Source organism: Netta rufina (genome assembly GCF_964035555.1).
Source record: "Netta rufina genome assembly, chromosome: 3".
Taxonomy (NCBI): Eukaryota; Metazoa; Chordata; class Aves; order Anseriformes; family Anatidae; genus Netta; species Netta rufina.
This window is the reverse complement of record NC_140125.1, coordinates 45,644,727-45,661,049: the sequence shown is the minus strand read 5'-3', so window position 1 is coordinate 45,661,049 and position 16,323 is coordinate 45,644,727. Positions and strand designations below refer to the sequence as shown.

Sequence of the window (16,323 nt, the reverse complement as noted above, 5' to 3'; positions counted from 1 at the left end):
TGCAAGTTAAAAAATTATGACCAGACAGTAGATGCCAGAGTTTTCTGGGAATTTGCCTAGCAAATCCATGGCCTTAATAAACCACATCACACAAATTTTGTTTTTCTGTCTGCACAAGGAAGCAAGAGTACCTTTTATAACACCTATACATACCGGAATACTGAATGCAAGAGATTGGGGTTGGTTTACAAGTAACAGATATCTCTCTCTCATAGTTGATTGGAGGAGAACTTTCCAAAGGATATTCTTTACGTGTACTTCAAAGAAGGGAAAGAGAGAAAGAGAGGAAAAATATTGAAATACCTAAAACCAGTAGTAATTTCAATTATGAACTAAATGTTATTTGGGGAGTTATTGTAAGTATCTTTATGTAAATATTCCCTGAATATTATGTTATATTCCCTGAATTTATGTTAAATCCAGGATAAGGGACAGAACAAATTAAAAATTGTCATACTTCTATAACTGCTATAAATTCATAGAATCAAGAATTAACATGGAATTTTACAGAAAATCAAACTTTTTAAGATTTATAATTAACTAGTGAAATTATTTTAAGAACACAAACTACCTTGTGACAGTAAGCAATATGAAAAAAAAATGTCCATGTATATATAAAAGCAAGAGTGACACTTATCTATTTAACAATGTATTAAACAAAACAGTAAGTGCTAAGTAGCTTAATCCATCACAAAATAATGCAAACCAATATTGAAAATCATCTGAAATGCTCATCTAAAGGCTTACCTATGTGTACAAGGAATATAAAAAACTCAGCCACCATCTATTAAATTTTTAAGAGTTTAAGAAGAAGAAGAAAAATTGCATTCATCAATATTTTTATGTTTGTACTACAAAGAACAATGACTATTTTGTAGAATTTTGGTGGAAAGAGAAAAAAATGTGTGTAATATCCCCATTTAATGTACCACACAAACTAAAAGTGCCAGCTCTAAAAAAAATTAGCTCTTTGTATCCACAGTGATCATGAATCCACTGGCCAAACTATATCATTATGCAATCTCTGTTTAAATAACAGAGCTTGATTATACTTGATTTTAGGAGTGAATGAGGCACATGATAGGAAATCATTAAGTCTCACCTTGGCACATTCCATTGCTTTTCTGACTAGAACTGCAGGTTAAGATCTTGTTGGAACTTTGCCTCCAACCATAATTAACACCTATTTTACTGTCTAGCAACAAAAATCCAAGTAAAATAAATGTGTAGATTTTCTGCATAAGACTTAATCAGTTTTAATTGTCAATCTGATCATGTGAATCATTTGTTACAGCCATTCTGTAGCAAATTTACAAAGCATTTTAGTTCTGTTGATACTACTAACTAAAGTGTTCCCATGAGAGTAGCAGTTACAAATAATATTTATGACAGAACTCATTTTAATTTGTTCTTCTTCTAATGCAGTTGCTAGGTTACCTACCATTCAACACTGGTCTTCCGCTTTGATATATAATTTTTCTTCAGGTTAGTATTTGGAGAAAACATGGTCATTCTACAAGAAAGAACAGAGACTCTCCTATATGAAACATTAAATGTTTCATGAAAGAGAAGCAGTTTGTTTCAAACAAAATATAACCCTAGTTCCTTCTTACTATTTATGCCTGCTACTAACGTCAGTCGGTAAGATAATGTGCACAATGAATGATAAAGGTATCTTTAACGATCTAATGCTCAAATTTACAGATAAGTTCTGCTTTCTGTGAGTTACTTTTTGGATAAAGCATTCTGAAGGCCAAAATCCATTCTCATAAAGTCCTCAGATATTTCCTTCTGCAGACTGAAGAAATGAGAAGAGTTTCAAAAAAGAGAGAGAATGCCTAGTACAGATTTTGAAAGAAAACTGGAACAACTGAAAGGGGAAGGTAAGTTTTGAGTTGACAAAACATAAAGCCAGCAAGTGCAGCACAACTCTTCAAATAGCAACACCAGTTTCAACAAATAATAATAATAATCATTAAAAAAAAAAAAAAGTAAATGGGTAAAAACAGGTGTCAAAGGTCTTTTCCCTAGCCAGTTTTTCCCTATACTTCAGCAGAATTATCAGATTTCTCTGCTACATTCCCTGAGAAATGGAATGGAGTCCAGACTCTCTGGAAACCGAGCTTGTCAGACATGCTAAATCTCGCAGTAGTGGCAGCACAACACTTAGCAAAAATTAAGACATTTCTTAGCATGCTCTTTGCAAGAGCTGCCGCTGCATGCAGATCACTGAAGAGTGAAAGACACTCCATCCTGAAGCTCTTGCACTTTTAACGCTTCTTACTTTCTATTTCACAGGTCTGAAGATTGGAGAAACAACAAAGGTGATTTTTTGGGATAAGGTGGAAGTCTGACACCCTGTTAGAAAGCAACTCAGAATGTTTCCCAGGGACGACTCTGGTGGGTGGGATGAATGAAAGGTATGAAGTTATGAATTAACTTTCCTACGCATCATCACGATGATGGCACACAACCAAGAACTCTTTCAACTGACAAGTAAACAAACAAGACACAAGAGACAAGGGTGCAATTTTATAGAAGCCCTTAAACCAGATTTAGTTTCCTCTGACTCTGATTTTTTGATGAAGGAACATTTCAAGTCATGTTCTCAATGAACACTTAAATGGTGAGTTTGATAAAACAAGGAAATTCTGTGTCACAAAATTAGGGATGAGGTGAATAGATCTTTCCTGAACTAACAGAGTCCAGTGCTCAAGTTCATCCTATCTTACCTAAAGCTTTCAGGTTTAGAGAAACTGAAGAGAAAAGACAACACAGTCTGTATATTCACTGAACCAGGAACACACACAACACATCCAGGAATCATGGACCCCAGCAAAAATGGGTCCATCATTTCAAAGTCATTAAATTTATTTTGAGGTCCCAGCCTCTAATAGTTGTTCTCAGAATATAAAACCAGATCTCCCAGTAGCTAAAATTGTAAACCTAAGTGGTTCTTTCCCCAGACCACTTAAAACGTACTCAAGTCTACTGCTGACAGGCAAATGCTATTCTTGATGTCTCAGTTCCAACACCCACTTGAATCCAAAATAAGGATAATTTCTCATATAATACCTTGCACCATTATATTTATGCTATAACAGTTATAATACGCAAGAATGGTACTGTCCAGCATAATCCATACCAAAAATGAAGTGCCTTGTCTAGGATCACCTTGAGCTTTGAGACACAGACATAAAATCTCCATTTCTCTGGGGAACTCTAGCACAACACTGCTCATTCCATCTGAGTGAACTGTTCATCCCAAGAGAAACCTTTGCAAGCATCCAAAGGACATAGGCAAAGTTACAGCAACTTTCAGAGAACTGTTTCACAAGGGATTTTAGAGGCTCCTAAAAAACAACCACTACCAAAAAGTTCTTCAAAGACAATACCATACCAGCAAGGAGAGGTTATACAACTCACAAAATTGTAACATAGCCCATCTCAACAGATGACTAAGATGAAATGAAAGACGTACTTCTCTGTATGTTGACATGAGAATACTCTGTATGTGTAGAATGAGGGAAAGAGCTAAGCAGGTTGTGACATAGTACTTGGAAACAGGCACTGTGCAAACGTACACAGAAATTTTCATTCCAAGACACCAATCAAAAGCTGTAAAATGTTGGTTTTACAACACATTTTTTAAAATATTTTGTTTGTTAATATAACATCTACCTTTTATGGGTCGTTAATTTCACAGTGGTGAGATTACACATACCTATTATGTGATAAAATATACACCAGTAAAACCGCTAAAATACTAACATATCTACTCACCGTGGTGCTGCTGTATATCCTGATGACTGAATTTTATAATGGAAAACCAATGGCTGATCTTTCACAGTGCTTTTCACACCTATAGTAAAGTAACTTAATATTCATTAAAGTGTTTCTTAACATTATATTTTTACAAGTTTTTAGATGCACAGTTAAACTTCTGCTCTAGCAATTTTTAATGTCTCTTTATATTACAAAGCATATTTATGAACAATTATTGTAAAATAGTGAATATTGAGAAAAGGAAAGAAATATAAACTGTTCCTTTGAATAATATCCCTTCTCGAATAGTATTAAGTAGGAACTTCTCTAAACTTTGAACTAACAAAAATACTGTTCTGAGGATTTTTTTTCATCGACTCACAAATTTGTTTTGTAATTGCTTAATTTATGCTTAGATTTTATAAGCACTAGTTATAATCTATTCACACCCTATATTTGTAACATAGAACAAATCCAAAGACTTTTAATAAACTGACTGGCAGGTACAAATAAATGTTTGTTCTTTTATGTGGCTTCGGAAGTCATTAATAAAAGCTGCAGTTATGCTGCTGTCCTGAGAAGCCTCAGCCTCCAACCAAAACTAAATTATTAGCATTTCCTATCAGCAGAAACAAACTAATTACATAAATGGTGTAAAAGGGGAAAACTTGTTCATATTCCCAGGGGAAAACTTCAGGTGCATTGGCAGTGATCTTGTGGGCACATTCACCTATGCTGCGGATAGATGCGCCTTCAACTCCCACCAGCAAACCTCTCTTTCTAAGTAGTGAAGAGGCAAAAAAGGGTCCTTCCTGTGGAACTTCCAACACCACTTGCCATAAGAGATTTATTTCCTTACAGCACCTAAGCTATCTGAATGAGACATGTCAACGACAGTAAAACTGGCATCAGTGCTGGGTTGCAGAAGCAGGCTGGAATTCTAGCTAAAACATTGTAGATGCATTCTCAAAATATCAAACAAAACTAAAAATATAACCTTTGACATTCTAGCACGTCCATGAAGTACAATCAATATAATCAAAATAGACTATTCTACACATCTACAGCTACTGGTAATATTCTATCTTTTCTAAAGAAAAGTTGATGATGAAAAAGATATATTTTCTATGTATTTTCTGGACTTAGTTTTGCTGTTGTTAAGCAAAGAAGCTACATGTGCTCCCACAGCAACTGGAAGTCTGATGTTTGGTTTTTAGTCAAATATCAGGAACCTGAGGCAAAACTTTCTAAACTTACAGGTATTAACAGAAGACTCTTCAGGATAAAATTAATCAAAACATGTCATTAAAAATAAGAAAGAAAATATAATATATTTTTATACGTAAAAATATATTACATACTGTGAAAATACTTGTGGAAAATGTAAACTTTCTACACATTTTAACTATTTCAAAACCCAAAGTTCTCAGAGGATTATATTTAAAAGAAGAAAAATGCTATATTACCATTCACTACAAATATATATGTGGAATATGAAATGTCAGCATAAGAATAAAATTCTTTCTAATGAAATAAATATAAAATGCCGAGTATAAGAGAAATCAATATATTCATTATAATAGGCACCACATAGTGGAGTCAGTTATTGTTTTTAAATATATAACATTATTAGTTAATATCAAAATTTGTTTTACACTTACCAAGTGTTTTCCTAGAAGGTTCCTTTTTGCTTTTATTTAAACCTTTACGCAATGGAGATTCTGGCAACAAAGAACACCTAAGTTATAAAGCCAAAACCACAAATCAATCAATGCAATGGACAAAAGCATCAGATTAGGAAAAGGTGTCAAAACTTTTTAGTTATTTGTGTGTATGTGTGCGATACCAGTGCGCTTTTTGGAGTATATCACTTATCATTTCAGATACCCAGAAGCATAAGCAAGCCTCAGTCCAGATTATATTCACAGGCCAGTGCATTTACAGGTTAAAATCTCATTTCTTTTAATTCTAAGTGGTGATATTATTATAAGCACTGAAATCTTCACTTCTCTTCACTGTAAACTGTACATTTTCCAGTGACTTCAAGATCTCAGCGTTTTCCTGAAAACCACTTCCAAGATCATAAAGGAGTCATCAGTAGTCACCATGGATTCACCAGGGGATGTGATACTTGACCAATTTAATGAACTCCTGGGATGAAATGACTGGCATAGTAGACAAGGGGAAAGCAATGGATATAGTCTACGTGGACTTTAGTAAGGCTTTTGACACTGTCTCCCATAAGATTCTCAGAGAAGCTGGTGAGGTATGGGATGGATGAGCACAATGAGGGGGTTGAAAACTGGCTGAACAGCCAGTCCCAGAGGGCAGTGATCAGTGGCCAAGGCCTACTTGGAGGCCAGTAACCAGTGGAGTACTCCAGGGGCCAGTACTGGGTCCAATCCTATTCAATATCTATTCTAATAATCTGGATGATGGATCAGGGTGCTCCCTCAGCAAGCAAGAAAACAAAAAAACAAACAAAAAAAAAAGGAACAAACAAGCCACTTCAAGTTATACTGTACCTGGCAATGACTGATAGACTCTTCTCACTTGCTCTTACGAAAATACCACCCTGCTGAGATCTCACCAATGCAGGAAGGTTAACCTCCAACACAGCAATCACATCTTCAAACATTGAGGTGATCACACATAAAACCTGCAGCAATTATACTGCAAACTAACACTCCATGTACTTTGTAATTTAAGCTCTAAGTCATTTGTAGTAGAGAATTATTTTGTGTCATTTATTGAATTACTCAAAAATGTCCATCAATTTCATCTCACAGAGTTTTAAGCAGTAAAAAGTTCTTAATGCTTTCCTTCAAAAATATGCTTATGCTGCTTAAATATGTGCCCTAACAGACTTTCATACCTAACACTCACAGAAATTACAACACCTTCTACAATACAGATATTTATGCAGTAAGAGTCATGAGGAAAGAGTCACACATGGAGGTAAGACTGGTTTCAGAGTCATGCTGAAAACACACTGAGAACTGATCAACACAAGTGAATTACTTAAGTGAGAGAGTCTTCTTTAAAAGAAAACACTGCTATGTCAAATATGAAGCAAGGCTCTGCTCACTTCTATAAGAAAACTAATATCAAAAATGGAGCATAGAAACATCACCTTTATTTTCCTTAAAAGCTCTTTTGGTGATTTTCCACAGACTTTTTCTCACAACTCAAATAGCATTAGCAGGTTTTTTTGGAAGGATTCAGAAGCAGTTCATCCCAGCATTTACTTGAGAAAAAGGTGTAACAACATGTATATGCTTTTTTTCCTTAAGAGAGTACCTCTGCTCCCACAGTGGTCATTCTCAGTGTCCAAGGTACACACCAACTACTATAAAAAACACTTCACTTTTTTCTTATTAATCATTTCAGATAGTATCCAAATTGTGAGAGCTTTAAAACTACCCAGCTATTAAAAGTACTAAGCTCCATAAAGAATCAAGCACCTCCAGAGAAACTACTGTATAATTCACACCAAAAAAAAAAAAAAACCACCCTCAAAGTTGTACATTAATCTGTAAATGAAATGCAGAATTAATGCTTATTAAAAAATGGAAATGTAAACATTCATTAAGTCAACGTTTAATGTATACTTACCTTTCCATTAACTGTCTTCTTAGTTAATGCACACGATACAGCAAACTGAATGCTTAGGCCACTGTAATCTTTACCAAAAAGAACATGGTGCTATAGAATTGTATTTACATTGAAAATGGAAAAAAAAAATAAAAAAAAATAAAAAAATTACACTAACTTGACAACATCATAACCCACTCTTTTCACTGTATATCACTCTAGCTTGTTTAAGAAGCTTCACATTGTAAAGCAGGAATAGAACAACATCTAGTTAGGTTGTAAAATTTGATAAAAATTCATCACTAGCCACTACAGAAATCTAGCAGTGACATGTTTTGAAACAAGTCAGCAATGACAGAAAAACATATAAAAATAAATATTAAATTAAAATATTAAAAAATACTTAATTTCTATTGTATTATACTATTTGGTAAACTAATTGTTATACTTTTATATCAGGTGACAAGAAAAGCAATCCCATTATGTTGTAGTCAGATACTTTATGATCATACCTTTGTAACATAAAAAAGCTTCCAATTCAAAGGTTGTCAAATTAATCATTAACAATCCAGTAGAGGTTCCTATCCAAAAATAGCTAGAATTCAGGGTGTAAGGTCTAATAAAAAAAAAAAAAAAAAAAAAAAAAAGTGAGTGTGGTGAAGAAGCTATTCTTATTACAAGATACAATAATACTCATTACCAATTCCACTATAACAACAATAAAATCTTTATTGGAGTGATTTATTAAGTCTACAGTATTTATTTTAATCTGTAGGATAAAGTACAAATCTTCAATCAAACTTTGTGAAGTTTTGAAAACTAGGAAGAGAACACAATTCTTGATTTCATGTAATTACTCATGGCAAATCTAAAACAGCATAGGATATACTTCAAAAATTACTGTGGTTTGTAAGAGCTGGGAGATGCTGTAAAAGCACTGTACGCACACAAAGTAAATTCAAATGAAGAGGTAAATCTACATATATCCTTACTTTTACCATCAGTAATATGAACACAGAAAAAAAAAAAAAAAAAGCGAAACTTCAGGTGTTTTGGTAGACTACAACAGTACAAGAGATGAAACAGCAAAAATTATGGGAAAAAAATAAAAAGGCAAGCTTCAACTGTCTGCATCAGTCTTTGCTTAGTGGTCATAATATTGCAGTTATGTAATGAAATCCAGTGTTTGCCAACACCACAGAGCAGACCAACTGGTCTACAGCTTCAGTCAGCACCCTCACGGAAGTAAAATGTTATCAAGCATAACTTGATTATACCAAATAAATGTTGCATTTCTCAAAAACTAAAAATGTTTTGATGCCACAGTAAATAAGATCTGTCATAAATATTTAAATATTTTTTGCAAATAGAAGTGAGTACACTTATCTATTTGATTTGCAAAGTCAGACCACAAAAGTTGAAATGAGGATACAGAAAAACACAAAGTTGATGCTTGGCATGAAAAGAGTCACCACAGTGGTTTAATACTTTTTTTTTTTTTTTTTGTGCTCTGTATAGTTTTATTTGTGGTTTGCACTGCTTTCATACACTGCAAATACAGACTGAATTAATTTGTGAATTCTTTGAAATGTTTATACAGTGAGAAGTGGTATTATCAAGTTATTAGGAAAAATGATATCAAGTTATATACACAGGAAGTTGATTTCACACTGACTTTACAATAATAAAATGTCATTTGTTGCAATGAAATTATTCACATTCAAAAAGCTTAGGGAAATATGAAACCCATAAAATTTTTGTACACCAGTATTGCAGAAGCATTTCATTTTTGCATTTCATTTTTGCATTTCTTTGCAGGCAGGAAAAGTGGCAAAATCCAGGACTGGTCAATTGTTCAAATGAATCTGAACCTCTACTAAAACCAACACACGATAATTTAAAAATCGAACAGAAAACTAATTCTAACCACAAAACTTTTAAAACAAACTTTTTAATAGTGAAACTTTTTAATAGTAAAAATTTAAAAATCATGGTGGTTTAGAAGCAGAACAAAATGTTCTTGATGCCATAGCTAAAAGGCTAATTAGTCTTTACAATGCCAGGTGTACAGTTCCAGGCAATACCAGGAGGACAGCAATGCTATCTCTATTGAGAGCTAACAGAGGTATCTCTATTCAGTGGTTTATTTTACTTAAGCCACTGTTGTGGATTTATTTCAGGCAACCATGTCCAAAAAAGACATTGAAAAAGAAGTAAGACTGAGGTTCAGAAAAGGTTAAAAAGAAAATGTTAAAAATTGGTATGAGGTACAGAAAATATGCCTTATACAAGGCTCAAACTATTTTATCCAGGATTAAGTATAGAGATAACTTGTTAGTGAGCTGTAAGTAGCTATGCAAGGAGGGAACTTGATAATAGCTGGCTCTAGATTACCAGAATAAAAAACATACAAAGAGCCAATAACTGTACATCACAGGTCATTCAGATGAGAAGTAGAATGAAATGAGTCAGTTACTGGGACAACTTACATAGGGACATAGTGAATTCTTCATTGCTAGAAAACTAGACATGTTTAAAGAGGTCTAATCAAATCTATAGTTTTCATGAAGGTAAAGCTGTCAAGATTTGAGAGTGGTATTATACAAGCATTAAAACAAATTGACTGTAATTATTTCTCTCTTGGTCTTAGAGGTCTGATATCCCATTAAAGTAAGTCTGAGATGTATGTCTTAGAACTCACCATTTCCTTCCTCTCTATGGTAGAAAATGTGGGCATCGTGGAAATAACTGTTTGTAAATAATTACCTCAATTTGATATAAAGTCAAACAAAATGATACAAGACTGATGGATATTTTTCTTCTCTCTTTATCAAAAATGTTTATAAATCTAACCAGAGTATTAATCAGCTATACCTGTACAACCCACCTGAGAGCAAAGACTGGAATAAACATTTGCTGAAACACAACTTGGCTGAGAAATTTTTCCAAGTGCCAGGTATAAATAACAACAAAATCAAATTGTTCTATGAAACATTTATTGTGACTGTATCTGGAATAGACTCCTGGATGTCTGTTAATATGGTTAAACTTCTCTCCCGGAAAGAGCTGCAATATAAGATTTAATTTAGATATACATCCTTTACTTGGCCAACCAATTCCATAGGAAGAAGTAAAACCATAATGATTTGAAATGTCTGTCTCTCTGACAGCCTATGAAGTTTAAACATTTACATTAGGAAGGCAAACTGACACAGGCACGCAGTGACTGCATCAGACTTATTTCCTTTAGAAAACAAGCTAAAAATAAATTTGACTTATTAATTCTAATTAAATACTTTTAACTAGTTAGTTCTGATCAGCTGGTATCAAGAGATACCAAAGTGGATATTCCCAATGCCATTTTCATGAAATTATTTTTCAGGCTAGTAACCTGTTTTAACTTTGTATCACTTTCTGTATATTATCTAAGAGTAGGTCACTAAAACTTGCAGATCACTGAACATATTCTCTGTTTTACCTGTCACATTAAAAAAGAAATAGTAAATTGAAGTGAAGGTGTTCTGAGAACCAACAGAAACTCCTAGGAATAGATTCCAGTCATATACTTGGTAATATTTTAACGGACTTACGTGTTTTCTTCGTTACAGAAACATTCTGAGTAGTCACAGTGTTCAATTAGGAGGATAGACAATGATGTTTCCACTGACCCTTCTGGTCTCACACTGTTTGTTTTGCAAAGCTTGGAATTATTTTGTCTTTCACCTAAAGATAGCCAATCAACAATACCATCTATCAACAAAACAATGAAATGAGGGAAACGGATGGCATTTAAGAGAAGATTCGAAGTAATATAGTAAAGTAGCATGAAATACATGTAAGACCACAGTTAATTTCCATTTCAAAAGATGGAGATAGCCTAACAGCCAGCCTTCTTGAAACAGCTCTCCTCAATACTGTGTTATTTTTAGTACTATTTTCTTTCAAATACTTAATAAATTCTGAAAAGTTTACTTAGGGACTGAAAAGAATTTGTAGAAGCTAGGTGCATTCATATCAAAAAGTGACTCTGAAAGCCATATACCAACAGCCCCTAAATATGCTTTATCTCAGCTTCAGTAAGAATTCCATGTCATTGAGATTCATTAACTCTATCACTTATAATAAACTCTCACGGTATCAAAGGCACACACATAATTACCAGTAATAATTGAAATATATCAGCATCTTAGAAGAACTATGCTACCTGATTCTTTGCCAGATTTCCAGATTTTATTACAGAATTTCTCTTGCTCTTTCTTTAAGTCAATACGTGCCACACAACGGTAATTATGATCAGTGATTAAACTGAAGATCCGAAGCTGCAAGAAAAAGTAAAAGTAATTGCAATAACTTTTTGATACTAAACATAAAGCTTACATGGATAAGAACTAGAGGTCCAATATTAAAGATGTAATTAATGTATTTTTATATGTTATATATGATATAATTAATGATTTTTTATACTTGGAATCTCACCTTGGACCAAAATTAAATTATATGAATTTATATTCCAAGATCATCAATGGCTATTTTCAATATCAGCAAAAGAAGCCACTGTCAATTTAAACTGCATGTCTAATTCCCATGTTTAAATCTTTGAAAAACACTTCTCACAGATTATTTCCTACAATTAAAAATCAAAGGTATTGTGCACACAATTTTTCACTGAGCCATGGAAATAAATATCATTTTTACCTTTCTCTTTTTAGGCATCACTATAGTTAAGTGTTTAAACAACAACAAGCAGCCTTTAAACGCTATAGAAAAATCTCAGGTAAATATATTCTCAACATTAAATTAAAGAGCAGCTGAAATGCATAGTCACATTATCGTATTTTGCTTAGAATTCCACCACACTGAGATCCTGGCCTCTCTGATTTATTGTCATGGGTTTCAACCATTGGCCAAAAAAGTAGAATTCTGTTTTACACCCTTTTTTTCTATTAAAATGGATGTACTTATAGACCCTCAGCATACACATGCTATGTACTTACTGATTGTAGTTCTAAAACCTTTCCTGGTTTTCAGGAAGATTGCATTATATAATAGAGGTATTATATACCTTGCATGGTTCATACTCAAAGCAATGAATTATGCTTACAAAAAATAATTGTAACAACTCAACATTTGTACGCAAATTGTAAAGATTTTTGCTAGACAGATAATTAATAACAGGTGACTGTTTTGTCATACAGAGATTAATTTTTATGTCTAATTCTTACCTGTCCGTCACCACATCCAGTGATAATCTGTTTATTTTCTTCATCAATTAGCAGGCTTTGCAAAGGATATGCTGCGCCAAAAGAGGTGCAATTATTTCCAGAGTACACAGATATCAGATATTTTATTAAAACACACAATTCAAAACGGATGCCTCCTATTGATAAGGACAGGTGAAAAACAACAACACCCTTACTGCAGTCCTTACAGCTGCAAAGGGCCATAGCTTTTGCATTGCAATGGGCTTTCCACTTGCAGGTCTGCAACCTGCCTTTCATCCAAGTTGCCATGGCAGTGCTTTTGGGTAACCGTCTAAATCACTACCATGACAGTGGTTTTCCACATCCTTTCACCCAAGCTGCTATTGCAATGGTTTTCGGGGCCCCTGTAGTAGTAGTAGTTTTCCCTTGCTGCTCCTACACAATTATTCTCATGGCCTTTTACCTGCAAACCTTGATATTACTGTTAAAAAAAGCTTTTCAAGTGTTGCAATTGCCATACATGTAGGCAATGGGGGTGGTCTCCCTTCTTCCTCTCCTTTCCTACCATGTGGTTAGAACTCTTAGTTTACTTTTGGGCATATAATAATTATGATACGATGAATAATAATAATTAACAAAGACTAAAAACTAACTCCCATGTACCTGTTGTCTCTAGTCAAAGTATGCTCCAACCTGTACTAGCTGCACCATAAGCAGGAACAATGAGCACAGAGTTTAAGCAGGTCCCAGTGAAAACTATATGTTACTTCAGGAGACATTTTATTGGCAAGGCATGTCCTTGCTGCACTAGAGATGTTTGTCTTCCTCTTCATTCCTTTTGTTCTCCTCTTTCCACAAAAGTCACTGACATTTTTAAAGTCAATGTATGCCTTTAGCTAGAGACCCTGTTAATAAATCTACATATGGTACACAAAATGTCCTTTCATGTCATATACAAAACATGAAAGAGAGTGGAGCTGTATCTACAAAACAAAAGAGCTCCTATTTGTATATCTTACTAATTGCCAAGAGTTATATGCACTCCTTGTACAAACAGAAATGCTTATGAAAGTACACTAAAACTATCTACCCTGAAAAGAAATGGCTTTAAAGAACAATATATTTACTAGCATATAATTTATTAGAAATATTTTGACTAGCTCAACTAAATACCTCTATAATGATTTTATTTTATTGTCAGAGACAGATGTTATGAGAAGGTACATAAAAATAAAAATTACCTGTTAATATTCCTGACTGATATATTAACAGACCAGTAGAATAGTCCCATACCTTTGGGGGGAAATAATACATAAATAAATAAAGATAGGCACCTACTTAGATCTTTGAGGAAAACACATACTTAAAGGCCATCAAGTGGTGAAAACAGGGAAACGCAACCCTTGATACAATACAGTAAGGTTATTTTCAGCAGCTGTTGTTTTGTTTTTCACCCCATGTTCACGTTTGTTTAACTGATAAGGAAACCCACCCAATATGGATACACAAAGCAATTAGAAGTTAAGAGATCTTGAAAGTTAAGCTAAAATAATGTAAAGACATACACTTGAACTCGTTCTAGATTTCACGCAGGAAGTTTGCATGATTTCACAATTTTGATATTGGGCCCTACAATAAGAGATTATTAGTAGTAATAATGCTAATTATTATGATCTATACATTCACAAAAAAATCAGCTTTCATCATTATGTTGACTAAGAAAGCTAAATAAAAACAAAAATCTCCTCTCATGCTGCTACTTCTACAAGCCTTCCTCAACACAATTTCTTCTACTACATTTACAATAGCTATCACAGCATAGATTAAAAGCATCGCAGCCAGACAGCCCCTGCTCTCCAAACATGGCTGTGTGCCTTTGTATATCTCCCAAGCTTTTTGCTTTGTTCACACTTCAATATTCTACTAAAAAGCTGCTTCCTAGATTTTGTTTTTCATTGTATCTGAAGAGATTCTCACCCATTTCAGTTCTTTAACCTAGTAAAAGGGCTAGGGCAGCATGAGGCTTTGGATGACCTGTGTCCTGTAACCACTGGAGCCAACTACCATAGACTCCAGTGTTGCTGCCCTTAGAGAATTGCCCCTAACCTGCAAAATAAGGCAGGGCAAATAAAGTAGGAAGACAGTCTTACTAAATTATTTGATAGACTTGAAAGATTTTTTCATCTGATTGTCATTTTAGTCCCAATTTTTATCCGGGTGAAAACACTTTATCATTAGAACTTTGTTTAATTTATCAATTCTTCATCAAAATCATAAGAAAGAGCATAAAGAGCTTTTCTTTAGTCATTTTCACCTTTATTTAATTTATTCAGTCAATGTAAACTAAATAAGAAACAATCAGAAAGTCAGAATTATTATTTCCTAAAATTCTAATTCAATCTTTGCATTTCCTTTGTTCAAGACAAGGACAAAAATCAAACCAGCATTTTCTCAGAGATCCATAAAAATTAAATTTAAAAATAAATATATGTAAATTTGCACTTTACATAACAAAAAATGCTGTTTACAAAAAAACAGCAAAATCTGCTTTTACTTCAGCATGTTGAATCAAATGCTGGGTTATGTTTAGAGGGATATAGAGGACAATCAGTGGAAGACTAAACTGCATCTATTCAAAGCACCCATCCCAATATCTCATGGAAGACACACCTGCGTTCTCCCAGGCTCCTTTTTCCTCCTTACTGCCTAAGATGTCTTCAACTGTCATTGTGTATACAACAGCAGCAGTCTATGGTGTCATCATGTAAAATTCTGTCTGGCAAAAAATCCTAGCAGTGTCTAATAACGCAGACATGTGTATCGTGTGATACATCAAACCAATATTCCCATAACAGAATATTCCAATCACTGTCAGCAGACTCGAAGTGGAATGCTTTAATTCAGTTCAGTATACTGAAAAACTTCAATTACAGCCAAACAGATCAAGATATGTTGTGTTCATTTGCCAAATAATAAAAATTACCAAAGTTAACACTTCATCATAGAAAGTTTTTAATATATAAAATCTGCATTTTTAATATGTATATATATAATGTATATATTTATATATAATATAATATATAATTTAATATATATTATATTATATATATATAATATTATACATACATATAATGATTTCCCTAGCATCTCTTAAGAACAATGTCCTGATCTCTACAAAGTCAAAGATGATTTTTGCTTAACTTGCAGTAAACATTTATAAAGAAAAAGACAATTTTACTTCAAAAATTCACTATATATATTTTAAAGTGCAGCCCTACAATTTCCTTGCCTTAAAGCTTCTGTCTTCAGACACTGATATAAGCACATTTCTCTGCCATGTGCAAAACTCAGCAGCAGTAACTGGAGCCAGGTGACCATTCAATTCAGCTAGTATAGCTTCATTCTGTGATAATTTTAGCCAAAACAAAAACAAATCAGATTTAAAACAAAAACTGACAATTAGTTCAAGCTTTTAATAATTAATAATTATTATTAAAAATACCAGATTTGTGTTCAAAATATAAATTCAACAAGATTTTTCTTAAGCCAAATGCAGCCCTTTATATCATTCTGCTGGCAAAAACACTAAATGCTACATTTGCTTCTTCAAAATGAATGACGTAGGAGTAATTTTTCAGATATTGTCAGAATATTTTCTACTTCTAAGTTATTGAGGTATTGTTTCAACTTTTTATTCTAGTCTCTTATCCAGTATACAATTCCTTATAAAGCATTAGTTAATACTTATTTTCATGTATATGAG

The 16,323-nt window shown here is 33.4% G+C and overlaps 1 protein-coding gene across 1 annotated transcript in view; it reads right to left on the bottom strand.

Moving 5' to 3' along the window:
* WDR27 (WD repeat domain 27) overlaps positions 1-16,323 on the bottom strand; it is a gene marked incomplete at both ends in the record, with an annotated part of 119,164 nt that overhangs the window by 99,550 nt on the left and 3,291 nt on the right. Inside the window, 12 exons of the mRNA XM_084284414.1 lie at positions 154-257; positions 1,442-1,513; positions 3,784-3,862; positions 5,427-5,503; positions 6,291-6,424; positions 7,381-7,448; positions 7,872-7,975; positions 10,950-11,082; positions 11,564-11,678; positions 12,582-12,652; positions 13,802-13,853; positions 15,850-15,963. Coding sequence (XP_084140540.1) covers positions 154-257; positions 1,442-1,513; positions 3,784-3,862; positions 5,427-5,503; positions 6,291-6,424; positions 7,381-7,448; positions 7,872-7,975; positions 10,950-11,082; positions 11,564-11,678; positions 12,582-12,652; positions 13,802-13,853; positions 15,850-15,963 — 1,123 coding nt within the window. The remainder of the gene's footprint in view (positions 1-153; positions 258-1,441; positions 1,514-3,783; positions 3,863-5,426; positions 5,504-6,290; positions 6,425-7,380; positions 7,449-7,871; positions 7,976-10,949; positions 11,083-11,563; positions 11,679-12,581; positions 12,653-13,801; positions 13,854-15,849; positions 15,964-16,323) is intronic.